Genomic DNA, 23,000 nt, shown 5'->3' on the forward strand with positions numbered 1-23,000 from the left:
CCATTCAGGAAAGAACTATATTGAGGCTTTCCATCATGAGTCCCAATTGATATTGATTATGCATGTGGGGCTTCACCAAAAATTGAGGTATATTTTTTCCAGATAATTTTGATCGTAAAAACATCTTTTTATAAAGTGAATTTCCCAGTAAATCATTTTAGTGATTAATCAGTAGTAATTGAGATTGAGTGCTGATGAAGGAGGTGGTTCAAACTGATCAAACTGACTGATGGTGTAGTAAACTACTTGACATTCCCAAAAAATACTGGATAAAACAATGAAAAAGAAGGCAGCTCAGATATGCTTATTTTTAATTGAGCATTTAAATTCTGATGTATCGTATCATCAAGATCATTTTTCATTTTAAAGCTTCATGAGTAAGATCAATGATTCTCAGATGTGTTTGTTGTGGTGAATGATGGACATGGTGTCTGACTGAGTGGACTGCAGGCTGGAGTGATGGGAAAACAGCTTTCACTTTGGGGCGGATCTGTGACCTTTGGCTCGCCGTTTTGTAGCTTGTTCCCAGAAACTGTGCCTCTGGTCGCTCACTTCATCATAACAAACTTTGGATGCATCCATCCTCATAAAAAGGTGATTCAGCCCCGTACCACAACATGTAAAAATTAAAAGAGAAAAAAAGAATGAAATAAATAAAGACACTGATTAGATCACAGCCAGTTCTAGGAAATGCTGTCTGTTCCAGTGACAGGAAGAGGGTCGAGATGGGGGGGAGAGAAGAGACGGGCAACGGAGAGGTTTAGAGGGGGCTGAGTGGAAAAGTGAAAGAAGAGTGATTATGTATCACCTGTCGGAGGCATTCAGTGGGATCATTACTATTCATTAAACTAACCTTCACAGGGAAGTGACGCCTGGCTTGTAAACAATCAGAATACAGTGTCAGAAAGAGAGGGGGGGGAGAGAAAGAGAGAGAGTGGTGTAATAACTCCAAAAACAACTTGCACTCCACTCATAGCAGCTCACACACACACACACAAACACACACACACACACACACACACACACACACACACACACACACATACACACACACACACACACACACACACACACACACACACACACACACACACACACACACACACACACCCCACACACACCCCACACAGGAGAGTACACCCCTCAACAAAGAACATTTGCCCCGTGCGAGCCCTCCCATCTCTGTCCCCTCTTCCCACTTTCCCTCCTTCCTTTCCCAACTGCACCCCCCTCCCCACACCACCCACCTTGTCTTTGCAAAGTAATTTGTAGAGGAGAAGATTATTGTTCTCCATCATGGTGACCCTGGCTGGGCTGACGGGATGCATACACAGATGAAGATGAATGCAGTTATTCCTTGGCGGAGGTCTGCCTCTTTCAGGGCACATTGGCCCTAATGACATGATTGATAGGCTGTCCCAAATCCGGAGGGGCCCTCATTAATCACCCCGCTGACTGAATCCAATCATCTGCTTCACCTGCACAGTGATGGACAGGAAAGGATACAGCACAGGTGCTGACACGGATGCACAGCCACCATCGTCGTCAACACTACCGCCGGGCCGCCTGCAAAAGAATGAGGGGATGTTCATGGACGAGAGGGGACTCCTCTTCCTTTGCCACTCTCAATGTCAAGCAGCCAATGGCTGGCTGACAGGCGACACCGTTTCTGCCACCTTATAATTACAAAGGGGAAGAGAGAGAGAGCAGGAACAATGACAGGAAGTGTATGTGAAGGAAAGGTTTGATGGACGGTAGGGTGATATCCATCCATACAGGAAGGGCAGGAAAATGATGCGGGCGTCTGCCAGGGTTGGGGAATGTACATGCATAAGGACCTTGACACACAGTTACACACACATACACACTTAAGAACACACACACCAATCACTTTTAGTGCCCCAGCACACTTCGGTCAAATTCCCCTATGTATCTCATGAATGGAAATGAAAACAGTAAAATTATTGTGTTATCTAACCCTTTCACAATTTGTCTAATCTCAGGAGTCGTGTTTTAGTTAATTGTTTTTTGTAGAGCAAATTCTAAATTGTGAACCCAGAATTATTCACTTAACAAAAAAGTACTTTCTCACCCAGAGGTGTAATAGAGACACAAGCTGACACCCTCCCTCTTCCTGTTTCCTCTCTTTCCTCTTAGCCTGTTTTTTTCTGTCTTTGTGTTTACTCTCTCATCTCCTCTTTTTCCTATCTCTGTTTCTCTCCTAGTGTTTTTGAGCGAGGAAAGGAGAGCGGAGTCGCTGAACTGACTGAGCAGAAAATAGGCCTGATGCTGCTGGAGGTCTGCCACAAAGCAGGTGGCAGCGACTACCTGAGGCAGATCTATCACATCATCCAAGGCAATGAGGTAGGGAAGCACTCCCTCTCCCCAGCAATTAGGTGGCTGCTGGCCTGAGGCCGCAGGCTGTTCAGGAGGGGGAGACAGAGGGAAGAGGGCTGCTGCTTGTGTGCAGTCTGCTTGTTCTGATCTTCTGCTGTTCAGGTGACCTCAAGGGTGCAAACCTTCAGTGGTTTCCGGTGTTATACTCTCACCACAAGTAGAATAGAGGGAGACGCATGGAGTTACCACATTCAGCATAGAACTCTTTGGAGGAGATCTGAGGGACAAAAAGCAGTGGGTCTTAAAAAAAGTTTTCTAAGCTAAACTCTCTTCAGAGAAAGAAAAGTTTAACTGAATGAAATGTGCCTGAGTTAATTCAGAAAAATATAGAGAGTTGGTAAAACAAGTGGGTTAAAGAGAGTTTGGACTCCTGGAAGTTACAACTACATAAAAAGTGTTAAATAAAGAAACTCGCATGCAGGTACAATTCATTTTAACTGTTTCTAAAACACCTCTTCAGGACTTTCTTTAGCAAAATATATAAAAAGAAAACATCCATTATCTAAAGCACACTACATTTACATCCGACAAACTATCTCTTGCGACTGTATATCACAAAGGAAATACTATCTACTGTATGCATGACCCCCTGAATCACTTGTTTGGGCTTACATCTTACCATAATGACTCTTAAAGAGGGAAAGATTATCAATAATGGGATGAGGTCTGCAATACCCTGTAGAAATATTACATTATAAAAGAGCAAAATGTGGATTATTCCAATCACCTAATCCTTTCCAATTTACCCATCCTGGCTCTGACATTCAGGCCCAATGGTTCATACTGAGGACATAAACCTTTTGGAAAAGGTGATGAGATTATACTCTCATTTTGAGGAAACGATGAATCATATTGTTAATCGGTTGGAATTCCTTAGCAAATATTAACTAGTAAGTCTTTTTTGGGTATTATTTGTTATAAATTATCTGACAAGGCAAGTTAATATAGATAGCACATATCAATAACAGGACAATTAAAAATGATTTACACAAAATATTTAAGGCATCAAAACAAAGCGCAAAAGGTAATTTCATAGATTATGAAAAAAAAACATGAATCAAGCTCAAATTAAATGAAAATAAAAAATAAATCTTAATAAATAGATATCATATAGTTCATTCACACTTCCTTAAAGAGGCACAACACCTTATAATCTGCACTTTTAGATTCAGTAGAGTAATAATAGAGTTTTCTTCAGAAAAGTTGTTTTGAGACTTGTGATTCTTAGAGACATGGTCCTCCTATAGACCGTCAATCCGGACACAGAGTGGAATAACACAAACATATACATTATTTTGCTGTTGATAGAATCAGTGAAAAGGCTATAACTCTGTGTAGCAATTGAATAGAAAGTCAATAGTATTCCCAAGTAGGCTATGAGTAACCCTCCTGCTAGCTCGAGTATCTCCAACGAGCCAAGGTCGATGCAAGAACATGCGGGTCAGGGACAGACCGGGCTGGTGGTGGGGGGAGGGGATAGGAGGTTCAGAGGCCATGTCGAGCTGACGGATGGGAATATAGTGAATTCACACCGGGATGCCCATGTACTGTACATGTACGCACACACTTAAAGAGATGTACACATACTTATTACTTTATACTGTCCATCTCGAAAAGACACATGAACTACAAAAACAAAGCAAAGGTTACATAAACAAAAGTAGAACGTTTACGGGTGTTGTTAAAACACTTCTTGTTCTATACACATTATAATTGGCCTATAGTGATGTTTCTGAGCATATTGGGTTTTTTACACTTTTGTGAGTGATCAGTTTGGAAAACATGGATGGATATTGCAATAGTAAAGACAAATCCTAATGTCTAAATGCTGAATGTCCTTCACTTTGCTCCATCAATCATTCAGTTTGAGGAAGTTTTGCTTTTAAAACAACTTTTTGGCCTCTCTCATTTGGTCATCATAGAATTATGTGAGAGTATGTCAGTCATGATATGTCTTTTTCAACCTCCCTCCTCTCTGTCTCTGGTTTTCCCTCTCTCTTCACTTCCGCCTTGGATACAGGAATTACTGATGTCTAAACTAAGTGGAAGCACAAACTCGCCCAGTGGTCATCCTCACTTGGTTAACTTTGACCTTGGCTCTGAGAGTCGCATGGACACTGACTGTTTCAACCCTCTCCACCAGTTTGATCATGTTGGCAAGAAGAAGCTGGATCAGGTTTGTCAAGCAGTTTTACAAGTTGTCATCACATTTTAATTTGGTAGCATTTTTGTAATATTTATTGTAGCTCAAGCTCTGGAGCAACTATGTGTCTTTAGACTTTGTACTGTGTGGATGTACTTGTGATGTGCAGGGTGATGTCATTTTTGCTTCTTCCCAAGGCCAGAAGCTTAATGTTGAAGGTTAGGAGCTGTTAGAGTCTCTAGTGAACTGGATACTGTGGCAATCTCTGAAGTTGTCAGGTCTTTCTGGGGCTCGGCTTTCCTATTCTCCATAGGTCGCTACCTTTTCCAAGCAGCTGTTAGACTGGCAGGAAGAAACGAAAGCTGAAAAGGTGAAAAGATGAGAAGAGATTTCTTCTCCATAAAAGAATGTATAATGTTAAAGGAGAGTGCAGTCTGAAAGTGCACTTCTTTGGAGCTTTGAACCGTATACCCTCTTACCCCAAACTATTCCCCAGGAGTTCCACCATGATGTTCAGTTAATTGTTAGATTTTTTTTCCATATAAAGAGGATAAGTTTAGTTACAGGTAGGTCTAACTAAAAGTGAGAGTTGCCAGCTTTCACCCGCCATTCTCCTCGACTTTCAAGAGACATACGACTGATATAATACAACACAATCAACAAAATCTATTTCCTCAAGACAGGCTTGTGTGTATATTTTTGTAAAAAAATAAGGATTAGATTTATACACACATTACATCCCTTGTAATGTAGCTCTGTTTGCTGCAATTGTTTTTCAAGAACAGACACGTTTTAATCCTCAGACTTGGCCTGTTTTCGGCTTATCACAGGATGCTGCATAGCTTTGCATAGAAACACCCTATTAAGAGAATGATTAAAATGCCTTCTCCGCTTCAGGTGCCTGTGTTGTTTGTCAAATAAAATGGAGGGTGGAGGGGAAAAAAGTTACATCCATCAATCACCTATGAGGAAGGAGCAGAGAGGGGGGTGGTGAATGGATGGAGGGAACGAGTGGAGTTCTCCTCCTTTAGTCAATAAAACTCAGCCTGGAGTTAAGGTGACATTTTGACAATCAAAGCAATCTGATTTTTATTTGCTTTCCCAATATGGTGCTAGTGCCAGGTGTGTTTGGGTTTGTGCGAATGCATGTGTTTACAAAAAAGAGAAAAAGAGAGTAAGAAATGGAGGAGGGAGAGGGGGGTTGGCGGGGTGCCATTGAAGATGGTACGAAAAAGAAAAAAAGCAGAGCAGCCACAAGAGTAACGACTCCCTCCCAAAATTGATTTATCTTTCTATAAATGATGGCTACATCCCCCCAAATGGATTTATAAATTAATTGCTGTCTTATTGGAATAAAAACCTTCTTGTGCGGACATGATTGATCGCCTGGTGTCGGTAGCCTGCACTGGGGACCCCCCTCCTCCTTTGTTAGTGGGTCCCAGCTGGAGCAGTAATGCACTGATGGTATTAACCCTGATTAATAACTAACAATACCCTATCCTCATACATCAACAGAGTGCAGTGGTCGACTGGGCATGGGACTGGCCAAAACTGCTGCCAGCCTATCAGGGCATGAGTCAGATCACCTTCAAAACTCTGCTGGCCAACAGGTAAAACACTCATTTCCCTTGTGAATAGACACATGTCCACTGACAGGTGGAAGGCGGTGCAAAGAGTATTTGTGTTGTCATGTGTTTATACGATCCTCACAGGTCTTTTTGATTTGCTTTTCTTGAAAAAAGCCCTGCTCCACAGAGACATTTGCTGCATCAGTGTGTGTGTGTTTGTGTGTGTGTGTGTTGAATCATGGGATCCTGTTTTTGTTAAGGCTGACTCTTCGCATTGACACATTGTGTGCATATTTCAGTAACTGAGGTATGCATGCTCTTCAGGTAATTTTCAGGCTTGGAACAACCAGAAAGGTAGTAAAAGTATGAAAAATTGGGGCTAGCGAAGAAGATATTAGTGCCACCTGATTCAGGGTTTCTTTGCCCAAGTCCACCATTCCTGTCCCATTCTCCACCTTCCCCCCTACTCTCCTCTTCTGCTTTGCAATGGGCATAAATATTTATGCAAGTATATGACACATATTAGATGGCAATTCTTCAGGATGTTCCCTGTTCTCCATACACAGCTGTCACGCTGCCAGCTATCAGGGAGCCATGGGGCTATTGCACCTTGTCTACACGCCTACGCCCAATCCATTCTAAATCACCGCCATTGTAACACACACACACACACACACACACACACACACACACACACACACACACACACACACACACACACACACACACACACACACACACACACACACACACACACACACACACACACACACACCTTTCTAACAAAGGGCAAGCTCTGCATCTGCCAAGGACACAGGTCTAATAAGGGTGAAGTATGCAGCTCTGCGATGTGACGAGCTTTGTCGCCTTCATATATGTATAATATATAGATATGTGTTTATAGTACACATATCTATATATTATACATATCTGCCATATACATCTGTTATACATAATATATGCATCTGTCCATACCTCCTCATTCAACAGTGTAAAGTATTTAAATACTTTCAATGTATTCCACATATGTATATATTTCACATCCTCAAATCTTTATTGTTGTTATTGTAAATATTTTTCCCTCTTTTTGCACTATTTTATTTATCTTATTTGCACCATGTATGTTGAGTTGGTGGAGGAGCATGGGACATAAGATTTTCATTGCCAACATATACGTTGTATATGCTGTGCATATGACCAATAAAACCTTGAAACCTTGAAACCTCATGCCTCTACCCCCTCTTAACACACATACACACACTCCATTGTTCCTCCCCTTACATGATGCTTTGTTGCATGTTAAAACGGACACTGTCATTGCTGACTGAGCCAAATTAGTGTTGGGGCATACATGAATAGAAACCAAATGTAGTGGATATGAAGTCGGTCAGAGGAGAGAGAGAAAAAAGACGGATTGGTCGCAGTTTGAAATAGTGAGAGCGATCGAGAGCAGTCAATACTGCCATGGTACCAAAAAGTATGAGGAAGGATGGGAGTGGGAGGGGGTAAAGGTTATATAATTCACCCTAATCTCACAGTATCAAAGTGTCTGAGATTCTGCTATTTGCCTCATTAGCCTCCCTTTGTTGGGCCAGAGGAGCAGATTTCATGGAGGATTTGGAGAATGGCTTTGGTTCTGCATGAGACGCTTGCACAGAGCAAGAAGTTAGTTTCACGGCTGGCGACATGTAAGCTGTCAAAGTTTTCCTCAGATCCATCTCCGACTCAAAAATATCTCTCAAGCTATAGAAGACCATTCACGGGATAAGCGCACTGATGTTGGACCCACTGATCCATTTGTTGGTTCAGATAAGGATAATGCTTTCTGCATAACGGCAGACTGAAGTGCCCTCGGCTGTTTTCACAGAGGCTTCGCAACAATTGCTCTTTTAGTCATTCAAGTTGCTGGAAAAAACCGAGAATATCAGCTTATTCTTTCGTCCATTTTAATAGTAATGACGCTGTCTTATACTGTATGAAAACACCTATCATTGTGACCTTGTTATGTTCTGTATTTTCGGTTTTATGAATTTAAGTCTCCTTGAATGACTTCCCTTCCCTGTACATAATTTTTTTCCCGCTCCCTTGACTGTGTGAGTTAGCAGTGTGGCCCATTGGCCTCCTATATATTGTTACGGTGGCAGGACAGTTATTGTGCCCAGGGTTTATATCACATTCTAATGGAGCAAGGCTATGAGTTAAGGGCGGTAGGCTTTTACACCAGGGCTGTTAAATCACTGTTCAGATGACTTCATTAGCAGAGCAGGACACATGCTGAGACACACACACACACACACACACACACACACACACACACACACACACACACACACACACACACACACTAGGACACGCATTTTCACCCTGCTACCTTGACGATGTAGCCAGACAGGAGTGAGAGTGGATTTATACAGGTGTGTGTGTCCTTCTTTGTCACCTGTCACTTCAGTTCCCTCAGCACGATGGCTCATCCATCATCTGCAGATTGAGCTTTTCAGCAGAAACCAGACTGATTAATACCACCCTAGGACCCCCAGGGTTGACTGGCTGACCTGACTTACTGGCAGGCTGGAAGTTTGAATGGATAGATGGACAACTTGTGGGTGTGATAACTTTTTTGCCTGCTTATTTGCTGGCAGCTAAATGGCTGATTAACTGGGGCACTGCCTTGGTAAGGGTATGACTGTCCATGTGGATGTAGGAAGCATGAATTAGTTGAATAGTCTGGGTGGATTAGTGACAGGCTGCATGGTGTTTTGACTGGCTAGGTGGTTTACTAGCCTGTTGGCCTTTTTAGATAAATGGCAGGTTTAGAAAATGGATTGATCCGGAAAAAAAGATGACGGACTGACTGTGGGAGGAAAACTGGTTGACTGAAAGCCAGACGGCTCCCAGTACACCCAATCTGTATAGCATCTTTCCCTAGAGAAATGTAATATCCCGTCATGTCTGCTGATTTATTCATGTCATGTTAGTTAGAAAATCAGGTTCATTTTATGTGCTTCATGTTTAGTTCATAGTCCGGTTAGATTTCTGTTTAGTCAATTCTTTTTGTTCACCTTGTCTTGTCCTGTCATTGCACTTCCAGTTTTATTTTGGTACTTACTTTTCCCTGTCGTTTCAGATCCTTCCTGCCCTTGTGTGTCTTCCTATCAGTGTGATTGTCAGCCCCTCCCTTGATTGTTGCCACGTGTTTCCCATTACCTCTTGTTTATATAGTCCTCATTTCCCTTTCTTCTGTGCCAGTTCGTCTTGTGCCTTGTGTTGTCAAGTGAGCCTGTGATTCATGCCAAGATACCTTGTAGTTTGTCTCCTTCGTTGAGTTTATTTAGTTTTCAAGTTTACCGTTTGCTTTTCTACGTTTTCCCTCATAAGAGTGATTTTTTGTTATATCCTGCCTTTTCACAAGTAAAGACCCTTTTTTTTTTTACTTTGAAACTTTCTCGAGTCGTGCATTTGAGTCTAAGCGTCTAGGTCACGTTCATAACAAAAAATATTAGGTAATCAATCTTTTTGAATAATTCCATCGTTATCTTCTAAACACTATCTTTCTCTAGTTAAATCATTTCAACTATCCTTCACAGACAGGATACTAATGTACTGTTGGCTTTTGAAAAAGGTGTACTGCAGAATTACCACGTTATACAGTATTCAACGATCAATGTTTAGACCTCAATAGGACTACAGTACAGATTTATATCAACCATCCTGGTGTTTATTCACCCAGTTCCTTTGTAATGAGTCTTTAGCAGCTTTAAAGCAAGGTTTCTTTCATGAAATTCCCAAATCAATGACATTACACATTCAGGTTAAATATGTGCTTGACGTTTCGCCTCGAAGAAATTGCGCTTTGAGGGTTTTGTGTTGATTGTCATGATCTAAAGATTGACTTCAAATTATGAGTCATCATTTGCTGTAGAAGCAGGGAGTCAAGGTGCCAAATGATTTAACTGATACCAAGTAGTTCCTCTTCAAACTGTGTTCTATGGATAACTCTAAATGTTGCTTTGTACAGTGGAAAGCAACACAATCCCTAGGTCGGAATTAACAGCAGCAATGCCGACCCATGTCTTTCATTAATTTACCTTTTTGTTACAAGGTCTTTATAAACCAGCTTTTAATTAATTTCTTTTTTCCATCCAAGGAAAATACATCAAATATTTGAAAAACGTGAAAAAGTATTGCCACAGATAAATGCCAAGGTGACTTTTCGAGACACTTTCCTTGAGTCTGTATGGCAGAAGAGGTCCTCTGACCTGGTTGATAAGGGGTAGACAAGTATGAGGGATGAAGCTCGATGTGTCACAGGGCGGCTCCCCCATTCCATCATAAGGACCAAATATCATTCAAGGACATTCATGCCTACATCTCTTGCGCTGGTTGACTGCTTCAGGTACCGTTTCCTAGAACCAGCATGGGGCAGCAGTCTTCAGACATTGACAAACAGTAAAGTTTATATATGCTGTGTCTGGTGCTTTTAATTTGTTTCTCTTCCGAGTAAGAGCTAGTCATCACGATTTTATTTCACCCATTGTCAGTAAGAAAGTACTAACAGCATTGACCCACAGATTTGGTAGCTTAATATGGTAAGCTACACTGTAACTACGGAACACTAAAGCATTTCCTCCGCATTGTCTCATTGTTGCTCTTACCCCTCAGGTCCATAACAATAGCAGTTTGTGGAAAAATGCCAGTCTGTGGCATTCTCTTGCTTGAGCGGCTCCTTAAATTGCAGCGATAGACGCTTGTGCTTTCAGGAAGTGGGCAATCGCCATCTGTTCCTGGGCTCTGCCATATGGCGGGCCTTTTTCTCAGGGAATAAAATAAAAACAAATATGTCAGAATGTTCGTCTTCCTCCACGGACGCTGATCAACCTGGGGAGAAGCTGGATCTCAGTGTGTCTGGATTAATGGTCTTACTTTACGCTTCAGGGAATGAGGGAGTGCGTGCTTGCGGTTCGTGGTGCTTTGTGTGTGTTTGTGTGTGTGTGAGAGCATGAGTATGCCTGTTTGACGGTATGCACATGCTAATGCACATTTATGTACCTGGAAGTATCTCTGGAATCATTTATCTGCCTTAAAGGGTGATGTTACCGTACCATTTTGAGCAGTTGGTTGCCCTAGACTTGGAAGCATTAAACAACACAGGAGGAAACAGCTTCAAGGTTAGCCAGAGTGACATTTCATGGCTGCCGCTGCCAAAGAAACAAGACGAAACGCTCTCAAGCCATCATCAGGCTCTCCGTCTTTCGAGGCCAGAAATTCAAAAGACTTGTCACTTTTGAAAATCAGGAGAGTGTGATGTGTCATTGAGGAAGGGCTTCTTTCTTCTCTCGTCGATCCCCTTGTGTGTGTCCCCTCCACTGACTGACAGCTAGGGATGGGAGTTTGTGTTGGTGGAGACAGAATACATCTTTTGTCTGCTTGGTTATACATGGTGTGTTTTGTCTTCGCTACCCCTGGACAGCACTGACACATTGAGGTTTTCATTAGCCGTAAGCAGGTGGTGAAGGAGAGGGGCGAGCTTTTGTGCATGAGTCTGCTTCCAAGCCCGCCTGTGTGCGTACGCATCTGCACTGCACCAACGCGTACACTGTATGCATATCATGGAGGGCGTACAAGTGTCTGCCTGCATGCGTGTGAATGTTCGCTCTTATATTTCAGTGTGTGATATTTGGAGGTTTGCTCCAAAGGCGAATAAATCAGTGATGCCTGGGATAAGGCCGTGGCCCCTCCTCAAACTGCACAGACAAGCTGAGAGGCTCATTAATCAAACGGCCAGTCACAGATGTGATGGCTTCCACACAAACCGCCAGCAGACTGTGAAAGTCACATCCAACAGAGTCAACTGTCAGCCAGGCAGGCAGGCCGGCCACACTTTTCCTCTCCCCCCTCTCTCCCTTTCTTTCCCCTCTGTTGTATTTATCTCTAGGTCTCCCTTTACCTCCTCTCACCTCCAACGTGAGGCCTCTGTGTGATACTTTGACATTTTTGTAGAGTCCCTCTAAAAACGATCTTGAGTGTCCAGACACATTTATCTACTCAGAAAGAGAGTGGTCATGGTCAAACCAATACAGAAACACAAGACATTAGTCATTACTTTGCTCTGTGTTTCAGCACTCTGTACTCGTGGATCAGTACAGGTGAACAATATATTCTTCTACAACCGTGCCTATCCACTTGTATTTGTGCCCTCATTACATCCTGATTCCTTGTAACCCTAATCAATTTGAACTTACCCTCCTATGAAAGTTGATAGAGATGAGTTTGCAGTGGTCAAGCCTTGGAATATATTTGAGTTAACTTTGAATAATGCATACCATACATACTGTTCTCTGTGTCCAGCTCTAAGTGAAAGTGCTGCTGACATAGTCGAACACTTCACCTGTTATTTTCACTGTACAGAACATTCAGGCAAAAGTGTTGAAGTTAAATGTGCGACCTTTATGGATTTCCATCTAATTTCTTTTTACCATAGCTCATACACTAACCAGTTCACTGCTACAATCACATCCTCCTCCCAAAGGGGTTGAATTGGTTACAATTGTTTACAATAGTCACAATAATATCACTATTCACTGACAGGATTGCTGGTGCTTATGCCACAAGGCAAGCTTCTCAACAGGATTATCTGGTTATCCCTTGTGTGTTGGGAACTGTCTGCCTTTTCACCTGACCTCTTTTTCACAGATATTGTGATTTCAGATCATTTCATAATATAAATAGCAACCTCTTTGATTGTTGCAACTTCCAACCTTCAATAGATAAATAGTTGGGAAGACTTTGTTACACCAGTGCTAAATGAAAATACCACTTAATCTATTGCAAAGCCCCCCAAGGATGGAGAGAAAGGACGGATGGAACAGGGACAAAACAAAGCCACCCGTTCCTGATTAAAAATGGCAACTCCCAAGGCTCCCTGAATACGCTTGGGTATTTTAATGGTACAAATATAAAGACAGTGCTCCACATGGCACAAGAAAGCCATGCTTTTGTCCTCAGTGCGTGTTGGAGGGGAGGAATTTCTGTTGCTATGATGGCACAATCTTGAGGATGACACCGATGCAGTATTCTCTTGCAAGATCACTTTTATGATCAAGTATTTAAGCTAAGTATTAATACATATGAATTCAAGCCATGATTCTGCAACTTTATGGTCTATTTAACATGTTTTTGTTTTCTATCAGTGTTTAAATCAGAAGCACAAACTAACAACACATCACGTTGATGTTAGAGTAAAGTGAATAGAAATATTGGTTTTCATCTCTTCATTTTATCAAAATGACATGTCCCACATAAGATTGCGTACTCTAATGGACTATCATATGAGCCTTGTAGTAGTGATACCTATAACTATTTAAACAGTTTGCACACACATTACCTTCAACCATCTTGTTGCCATGGAAAACAGTTGGGAACCTTGTAGCAACTTTTGCTCAGAAGTTCTGGTATGTCCACTGGGTATTTGTTTTGGTCAGCTCCGTCAGCAAAATTATTTTTATATTTTGCCCCTGGAACCAGTTTTGTCAACGAGTTAAGATCGACTGGGACTCAGTTCAAGACACGGTGGACTGTTTGACTCTGTTGCCATGTTTCCTGCTGATTTACTGAGTTGACTTTTTAGCTGACTGCAGCAGTCCATTGTCAAGAGCCAGAATGTGACCGTCTGTTCCAGTCCATCATTTTATTACTGTTTTATTCCATGTGCCATCTTTATTCAGACCCTCTGGATGTGACACTGAGTTAAGCTTTGAGAAATGCTGAATATTTAATTTTTGTAATAAAGAGATATAACATTTAGTGATGTAATAATTCAATATAGGAAATAAAACTATTAATACACATTTCGTTTAGATAGTCAGAATTGAGCCAAGAAACATCAAACGGTAAAAGTGGTGTTTTCGATATTGCTAACGAGTAAACAAAGAATAGTAGTTTAACTCATTCAAGGGCAATTTTTAATGTCAATGTACATTTGCATATGTGTGCTGATGCACAATTGCAGCATAGGGGTTAGAGAGATCACCCCCCTGCAAAAAGGTATAAGAGCTTAATTTTTATTTTGGCAGCAAAAAATAGATTTATTATTTTGCAAGACTTTAAGCCTCTCTATACTTATTCAGTCTAAGTCACACCTAAAAAGGGCACCAGATAAATACCTTTAACATCATTTCTGTGTGTTTGTACACTCCTGTGTGAAGCTGTTTGACAACGAGTGTTTGTTTTTGGTGGTACATCACGAGGTTGTATCCTGTCGCCAGGATCATTAGCCCGTCGGCAGCGCTCAGGCTGCCCCAGCCAATCGCTGCTCTCCGTGCGGCTCTGCCATTTGCATGTGGTCCAGGAAGAGATAATTAGAGGGATCTCTGCCTGTCACTGTTAATCTGGGATTTAGTGAAGGGCTGTGACGCCGACATGCTGATGGACTCACATGTATACTCGCACACACAATGTGGAGTCAAATTTGCGTGTACACACATTGGCAACCAATACACACACATGCACAAAACACAAACAACGTACCTACGCACACACACACACACACACACACACACACACACACACACACACACACACACACACACACACACACACACACACACACACACACACACACACACACACACACACACACACACACACACACACACACCACAATCAACACAGGAAAACACATGAAAACATGCACATGCCCACATAAACACTGTCACTCTCATACTTCCATGGAGTGTAGTATTTATTAACTGTCTTTTTTTGACCTTTTTGTCTAAAAAACTGCAGCATATTACACTTAAAAGTCAGAGCTGCTTCTCTATTGGTATGTGAATGATAGCATGTTGACTCAGTGGCTGTTTATACCAGTTGTACTATGCTGTTGACACAGGTTTTAGATTTCTGTTCAGATAGACTGTGCGCTTTTTGCTTCCCAAACAGGCAGAATGCTCTGTAAGCCTTTTGAACAAGCCCAGCTGTCAGCGCTATATACTTTCACACACACTCACACACACTCCCACATCGATATGCACACATCCGAACAAACATGTACATGTGCTCATGCGCTGGCACGTCCCCAGCCACACATGCCGAAAACAGACAAACTCACTCGAACTCACTGATTGGCAGGCCTCCTGTTTTCCCATAATTCCGACTGATTTATCCAATCAATCTCACTTGGAGGGCTGCTTAAGCGTTGAGTAATATTAAGAGTAAAACATGCCACAATTAAAACATCCTTCAGGTAATTACAGAGCTGGTTTAGCAGCAAACAACTGAAGCATTTTATACATTCAGCATGTTGCCTGTGTTTTTTATTTGTAGCTGTTTGATAGTTAATCGGAGGAAATTACGTAAATCTGTTAATGTTACCGCCTTTAATGCACATGTCGCATATTATGTAAAATATCATATCATTACCTTAATGTGTGAGTGCAAATATTGACTTGGTTCACCTAATTGAAAATCAGAGACAGTGTCTAATGCTGAACAAGAAAACCCTGTGTAAAAATCTGGATAGATGTTCTTTTCACTGCAAAGCTTTTTTTCGAACCAAATGACAGCTAGTCCTTTTTGCACACTATGGGACTGTTTAATGGTGCATGTTGAGAGCGAGGGTGAGCACCGTCGCTGACCTCAGCCGTCCTGCTCTGTGACCCTGTGTCACCACTGATGACACATAATAGTTGACACTTGACTTTAGGGGCTCTTTAAGTGCCAAGAGTGCCCATGGCCCTGGATTCATATTCTAATGTGGTCATCTGCGCCTCCAGCTTTCGTCCAGGAGCTTTCTCTACACTTGTTCCCATTTTCTTCTTTGCCTTTTTTTGAATCACTCGCTCTCTTTCTTTGTCTTGTCTTACAGTGAATACACAAACCCAATCATACACACACACACACACACACACACACACACACACACACACACACACACACACACACACACACACACACACACACACACACACACACACACCTAGACCTACTCAGACATGCTTTTGCTGAATTGAAATCAGTCAGTACTGCCCTCCTGCCCCTGCCATTACAGGTAAGCACAGAGGTGCACTTGACAAGTCTATATACAGCTAAAGCGAATACTCCAGATTGAATCCACCCTCTGTTTTTATCTTGTTCTGTAACCTTGACTACTTCTCCTTCTCCCTCCCTTCTGATCTGTTTTCATCTCTTGTCTCTTTTCTCCTGTAAAATTCTCAATGTATTTAGGATTTGTCATGTCTACCTACATTACATAGAGCCCAAAGCCATTGAAGAAAATTCCTTTTTTTGATTTTGCAAAGATATTATGTAACTTACCATGCTCAACATGAGGTTTGATGAACCAGCATTAGATTATATGTCATTATGTCCAAAACCATGTCCTTTTTTCACCAAATTGGAGTAAATGCTTTAGCATATTAAACTGACCGTTTTTCACGCATAATCATTTTCATTCACCTATTTAAAGTTTGTTGTATTACTTAGCAACACTTTTCAGCTCAAAAATAGACACCCTAACCAGATTAAACCAATGCATTGCTGCACATGGAACGTGACTGAGGTTGAAGCACATTAAGTCCAAACTCAATCTTCATGAACCAAAAAGCACTTAATTGCTTAATTAATATTTTCTACTGTTGACCAGTGGAAAATGTGTGATAGTCTCTCCCTTACCCTTGCCTCCCACTCTCTGTTCCCCCCACCTTTGCGGATTGTTCCTCTATGTCTCTTTCAACTCTTTCTCCTTTTACCTGTTCTGCCTCCCCATTGCTCCTATCTTCTCAGAGTAACCATCATGGGTCATGTTTTTCTGAGTCTTTGATCATTGAGTAGTCTTTCAGCATGTTGACTACAAGGCCTCTCACCTCCCCAGTGGTTGTTGCAAAAGAGGGGGCACACTTATCCGGCTTCTATGATGTTAATAGTTGAAAGCATCTGCTGATGTTGAAAGCGTGTGTGTCTGAGTGCATGTGTGTGTGTCCACTCAGAAACATGATGAAAGACTCTGTTATAGCACTGGGTTGTGATCATATTGCAGCTACATTATATAGCTATGTTCAGAGTTGGTTGATAAGGAAGGGATTCTTAAATACTGTGCTGTATCTGACGGATAACAATCGTGAGACACCGTAATCGTTCAGGAAAAAGATACCCTAAATGCTTTATTTTCTTCCAATGTTTCTAAATAGCTTCAAATGTTGAAATGTAGATCTTGTACTATCCCGAGAATTTTATCCATATCTATTTGTTCAGTTATTGCATGGAAAACTTCCTTCACTGAGCTATAATGAGTTTGTCCTCAGGGCACAAACTCTGGTTCAAATAGAAAAATACTTTTTTCCTCAGTCTTTACACCTCATGTGTAAGCGATGGTTAGGTGTCTGAGAGTGTTGCCGCTCCATCCAACTGCAGAATTCTCCCCTTTGTAAGATGCAGGGGATGGCCTTGATGTGACAGCTTGCAATGTTAGCCCAAGTTGTTTTTGACAGAAAACAAAGAAAAAGGGAAAGAGGGAAAGAATAAAAAAAAGAAACATAAAGGGAAAGCTTTGAAAATGTTCCTCTAAGGTGAATTGCCTTTGCAGGAATCAATTATTTTTCTTCATTTCTTAAACAGAAAACATCTTTGTTTTCCCCTGAATTGCTTTGTCATGACTGTTAAGAACAGTCTGTTTGATTGAATTTGCCACTGGAGACATTTAGTGATCTTGATGGATTCTTTGGATGCAGGACTTAGGCTTCCTGGAAGCATCTTTTTAAGATTTTTTTCCACTTGTGACATTATGGAAACAGGTCTACCCTTTACAGCAGACTGAACGGTGAGTGGTATTATTTGACATATTGTACTGCTACATGCCAGTCTACAAGAATGCCAATGACAATCATAGGAAAGGACATTTAGATTACTGTCGAGGCTCCCTGTCCTGTCTCTTCCTATCTGGCTTTCTATCACTCCATCGGTTTTGTAATCTGTCTTCTCTTCATCTTGCGTTTGACTTGTAATGATGAAGCGCTGGTCAGAGGGGTATAGAGTGTCTGTGTGTGTTTGAATGGGTGGTTCTAGGTGTGTGTATGCATGTGTGTCCAGTATCTCTGCCCTCTCTGAGTCCCAGTGTGACCCTTGGGCTCTACCTTGCAATCAGTCAGCCTGCCTAGCCCTCCTGTCTGAGTGTTCCTCCTCCAACCCTTTGAAAGAACCCTTCTTATCACAGTGTGGTAGACCTTCCCTCTGCCCCTCACTGTTCTCAAGGTTAGCCTTACTCTGCGCCCTTTCTGTTTCCACCATCCTTCATGTGCACCTTACTGGTATCTATCCGTTCCCCGCTTATTACACAGTTTCATAAAGGAGTCTGGATGTTGGAGGTTTTAGCTCTGCCCCTCAAGGTGAGCCTTTCCCAGTGCTCTCCATATAGCCTTCTTCCAGCTCTCTATCCAGTACTTACGCACATGTGACAAAGGAGTGGAAGTTTAAAGGTGGCTCGACTCCCTCCTCCCTCTCATCCTCACTTTCCCTCAAGGTGAGTCCCTTCCTGCTCTCATTTTTTCTATTTCTCTTCTCTATCTTGTCACACGCACACTCACATTCATACACACATACAAACACTCTCTTATTCTTATGAAAAAATAAACACTGTGTGTAAGTTGGGCTGCACTTCCATCTCTTTTCTTCAGTTTTCCTCTTGTTCTGTCTTGGAAGGCCTACCCACCTCCGCCAACGGTATCTTTAGGGTCTGTAGTTTTGATGCCTACATGCCTGGTGGAGAGGTTAAAATGCCTGCGGTAATCTCACAGCCTGCCAACATTAAAGACGTTTCAAGGAGATTCTCCTATATGTACACCATCTCCATATCTGTCTGCGTGTATGCGATGTTAGGCCAAGCATTACTTGGAGTAAACATATCAAGATACTTGCCAAGAAAAGTTGTACAATGTATACATTGAACTTGTTATGCATGGTTCGGTGATTGGTATAGTCTCTCCATGTGATGTAGTCATTGCCACGGTGGATTTTAGGAACACAAAGCTGAATGGTTTTAGGCCGTGGTTGAAACAATGAGTACCTAAATCCAAGTACGCAATTGAAAACGATTGTGGGTAAGGCATTTTTAGTTTGTAGAAAACATATTGCTGCAGCAGAGTTCAGATGGTTGCAGCAGGACAGATTGGGCTCATGTGTTTTGCATCAGAAAAGTGATACCAAAATGATGGTAAGTTACTAGAGTCTTACAACATTGTATTTTTTTCCAAATCTCTTTCTACATCCATGCTCAAACTTGACTCCTATACAGTATACAATGATTATGCACTACCCACTCGTTTTGCCTTTTACTTTTAAAGTAAAAACGTAATAACATTTGTTTATAGGCAACATTTTTTCTTTCCAGTGAGAGAATTATATGCTTGTTTCACACTCTTGGAGGGGGAAAGTCGTGGAGGATATTTAGCATACAAAGCACAGTAACGTCACACAGGCTTCAAAACTTTGATCAAGTTTAGGGAAAGATTGTGCTTCAGGTCGCAGTTAGGGTCATAAGTATCAAATTAAGTGTACCTTAACCAAGAACATTTAAAATTATGCTTTATATGCTAAAACTGAAAACAAATGAGAAATGTGCTGTCATTGATTATTTTTTAACTGTCTTATCGTGTTGTCAGTATGATGATAATGTGTATGTTTGCTTTATAATATGCTAATAGCCTATGTTTTGTCTGCTATTACACACTATTTTTCATGTGTTTTATTGTGAAATTAGGAAGAACTAAGAATACCTTTTTTGAGTGAGTGCCATTTGACATAACAGCCCAGGATTCTGTTGGGTCATCACTTGTAGGAGGCCAGTGTGGGCTGATATCTGTCTCTCTGTATCTGTATCACTGAGAGCAGATATGGCTGATATTGCTGTCATCTCAGCATCTCAGAGCTGACAAGCACCGATCATAATCAGTCCCCCTTCATGCTCTCCCTCCTGCTATCTGTTTTTCTCAGTATCTCAACCTTAGCCGTTTATTATACCAGGTGTATCTGTTTTTGTCTATTGTTAGAGGTTTCACCTCTTTCTTTATATCCTAACAACATCTCACTCTTCCACGCAGTAATGGTGCACTTTGGGAATATGCACTATATGCAAAGGGGAGTTAGAGTGGCGAGTGCTGTTATTTCTGTACATGGTTTTTTGTGTGTGTGTGTGGTGTTTGTTTGTGTGTATGTTGGTAGGTGGGTGTGTGTCAGAGAGCATTTACAAAGGGATCAGCCCTGGGGGTGTCGATGCATCACTGCAGTGGAGGGAGAGCAAAGGGGTGGAGGCGAGCTAGTTCACAGAAGATGTAGCAAACAGCCAACTAGCTTGAAAACCTCCCCTTACTTGGCTCTGCTCTGCACAGTTCAGTTCTTATTTATTTATTTATCTGGGTTTGGGGGCAAATGTATGTTCAGTGGCGTTGGATATCAGTGACAGGAAGGATCAAAGAGCGACACCACAAATGAAGCTGTCAAAGTGGCCGACAGTCGGGTCCCGAGGCGAACATCCCTCGTTCGCACATTTTATTATGATCGCAGTGAAACCTCACAGCAAGAAGGAAAGAGAGAAGGGAAAAAAAGAAAATCATCATCTCCCCAACCACAGAGAAAGAAAAAGCGACAAAACGAGCCGCGCTGTATCATAGCTGTCCATGAAGGAATGAATTATGAATCTGTGGAGGGGATTAGGAAACAATGGTTGAAGTCACTAGGATCCTCGCTTAGTTTCCTCACCCTCAGCCCGGCAACAAATTAGCACTTTCAACACCAGTGTATGATCTCATTAATGTGATTTCTGCTTATGTAACGTGCATGCAGTCGCACACGCTTACATACAAAACATACACACACACACAGATTGCAGAAGTATTACATAAAGCAAATGAACGTGTGAGTGAAAATAGATTGTTTATTGTTGAGCTAATGAAGTTACAGTCATAATTCAAATGTTTTTCTAAAGCTGAGATTGCAGTAATGCTGTAGGTTTAGTCGACAGTGCTGTCAAGTGTTTAGGGCATTTACACCAAGCTCTTCCCTTATGTCTAGCAATTATCTGAGCAATTTGATAATGTGTGATGAATATCATCAGTCATGGTAAAGTGTTGATTGGTCCACAGCAAAGACAGTTACACTTCTGGATTATATGTGTACTTCCTCAGTGGGGAGAAGAAACATTTGAAGCTCGTACTGTAGGTACCAATGTTTAATGTTTTAAAAGGCAGAAATATAATTTTTTCACGTAATTGCACTGTCTATTTGTATAGTAGATACAATTCACATCAGCTAATTAGTATCCACACACTGAGATATAGTGGAGGGAAAAAAAGAGGGGGAGGTAGCAGGGAAAGGGTAAGGGTAGATAATTAGACAGAATTAAGCCATCTCTTTTAATCTAGCCCGCTGAAAGAAAGGGAGAGAAAGAAAGAGAGATGGGGGTGGGAGGGTGGGGGTTCTCGGGGTGAGGCCTACACATTCACCCCTCTTCTCTCTCGCTCTCCTGCTCCCTCTCTCCCTGTCTGGCAGAGGGTGTGAATGTGTGGGAAAAGAGGGGCCTGGTGCCTTAGCCTCAGCAGAATGGATCAGCTTGTGTTTCTGAGGCTCTAGAAGTGTCCCATTGTCATGATGTCACTGCAACTCAAGAAGTCTGACCTCTGACCCCTATGGATTCATGGCAGCCCACCGCAGCTCCACCACACCCCCACAACGCCAAAAGGGCCAGATTGCCGCTGGGCGCCCACTAGGGGGTACCCAAGCCTTTTGCTGTGGAATTTGAGGTTCTTGCGGCTTTACTGCGTGCGACTCATAGTGTATTTGTCTAAGAATCCGTCCATGTATGTCCCCTTGATTAGGGGTCCTTTCCCTGGCTCTTCCCTGCTTTTTTTTTGTCTTTCTTCTCAGCCAGCCATAACCCTTTTCCCTCTCTTTCCTTCTCTCTCTCCTCCTACACGCTTGTATCTCTGTACCCACGAATATAGCTAGCGCCGCCAGATGTCGCAAATACATCATCTGAGGGATGCGGCTGTGATGGAATAAAGTCAAAGCACGTACGAGTGGGGGATGTGAGCCGACTGGAGCTCTCTGAGCGTTTTTGTGTGTGTGTCACTGTATGCCAGCATTCATCTGTGTGTGTGTGTGTGTGTGTGTGTGTGTGTGTGTGTGTGTGTGTGTGTGTCCTCCTCCGTGCGTGTTGGTGAATGTGTTCCCTTTAGTGTGCGTACGCATGTGTGGAGGTCACAGCAGGTCAGCATATTGTCCCTCAGATGTTTGATATTTTATGTATAAGAGGGTGGCTAGAGCGGGAGGATAAGCACGTTCTTGACAGAGGCATCTCTCCGCCACAATCCGCCACCTCAGCAATGTAGAGCCCAGAGTCAGATCAACAATGGAGGGGAGCTGCCTTATACCCTGAGAGGGCTGATGGGAGGAAGAGAGAGAGAGAGAAAGAGAGAGAGAGAGAGAGAGAGAGAGAGCGTGAGAGAGAAGAAAACCTAGAAAACCAGGACGGCTGCTGCTGTTCGGGCAGTCAGCAGCCTGACAGCACTGTTGCAATATAACGTCTACGTTTATGCATAATATTGTGTTTACATATGCGGTGCGCTGTAATGCATGCAAGGCATATCATAAACATGCAACAACAATACATAAAAGCACCCTTTCTTATTGATCTTCGTGGATGGAATCAGTGGATTAACACACACACTTTTTGGCCGTTGAAGGTGAGTGAGTGTGTCTGTGTGTTTGGGGCCCAGTGGGGGCAGAGTTGGGGCACTGGTGTCCTCACATCATCCTGTGTCAGGGAGGAGATTCCCCAATGTGGAGCTATCCCAAACAGCACTCCTCTTTTCTCCTTCAGGGGGAAAAGTTTACTGCCAGCTTGCTTTTGT

The 23,000-nt window shown here is 42.2% G+C and overlaps 1 protein-coding gene across 4 annotated transcripts in view; it reads left to right on the forward strand.

Annotated features, from left to right (window-relative positions):
* The window catches only part of kiaa0825 (KIAA0825 ortholog), a 109,731-nt gene that overhangs the window by 41,679 nt on the left and 45,052 nt on the right, over positions 1-23,000 (forward strand). For 3 of the 4 annotated variants that reach the window (XM_063897391.1, XM_063897393.1, XM_063897392.1), the window contains 3 exons: positions 2,226-2,364; positions 4,418-4,573; positions 6,056-6,150. In XM_063897391.1, coding sequence (XP_063753461.1) covers positions 2,226-2,364; positions 4,418-4,573; positions 6,056-6,150 — 390 coding nt within the window. Of the gene's footprint in view, positions 1-1,486; positions 2,365-4,417; positions 4,574-6,055; positions 6,151-23,000 lie in introns of those variants that run through there. The other variant, XM_063897395.1, reaches the window with a different exon arrangement.

Source organism: Eleginops maclovinus, chromosome 12 (assembly GCF_036324505.1).
Source record: "Eleginops maclovinus isolate JMC-PN-2008 ecotype Puerto Natales chromosome 12, JC_Emac_rtc_rv5, whole genome shotgun sequence".
NCBI classification, from domain to species: Eukaryota; Metazoa; Chordata; class Actinopteri; order Perciformes; family Eleginopidae; genus Eleginops; species Eleginops maclovinus.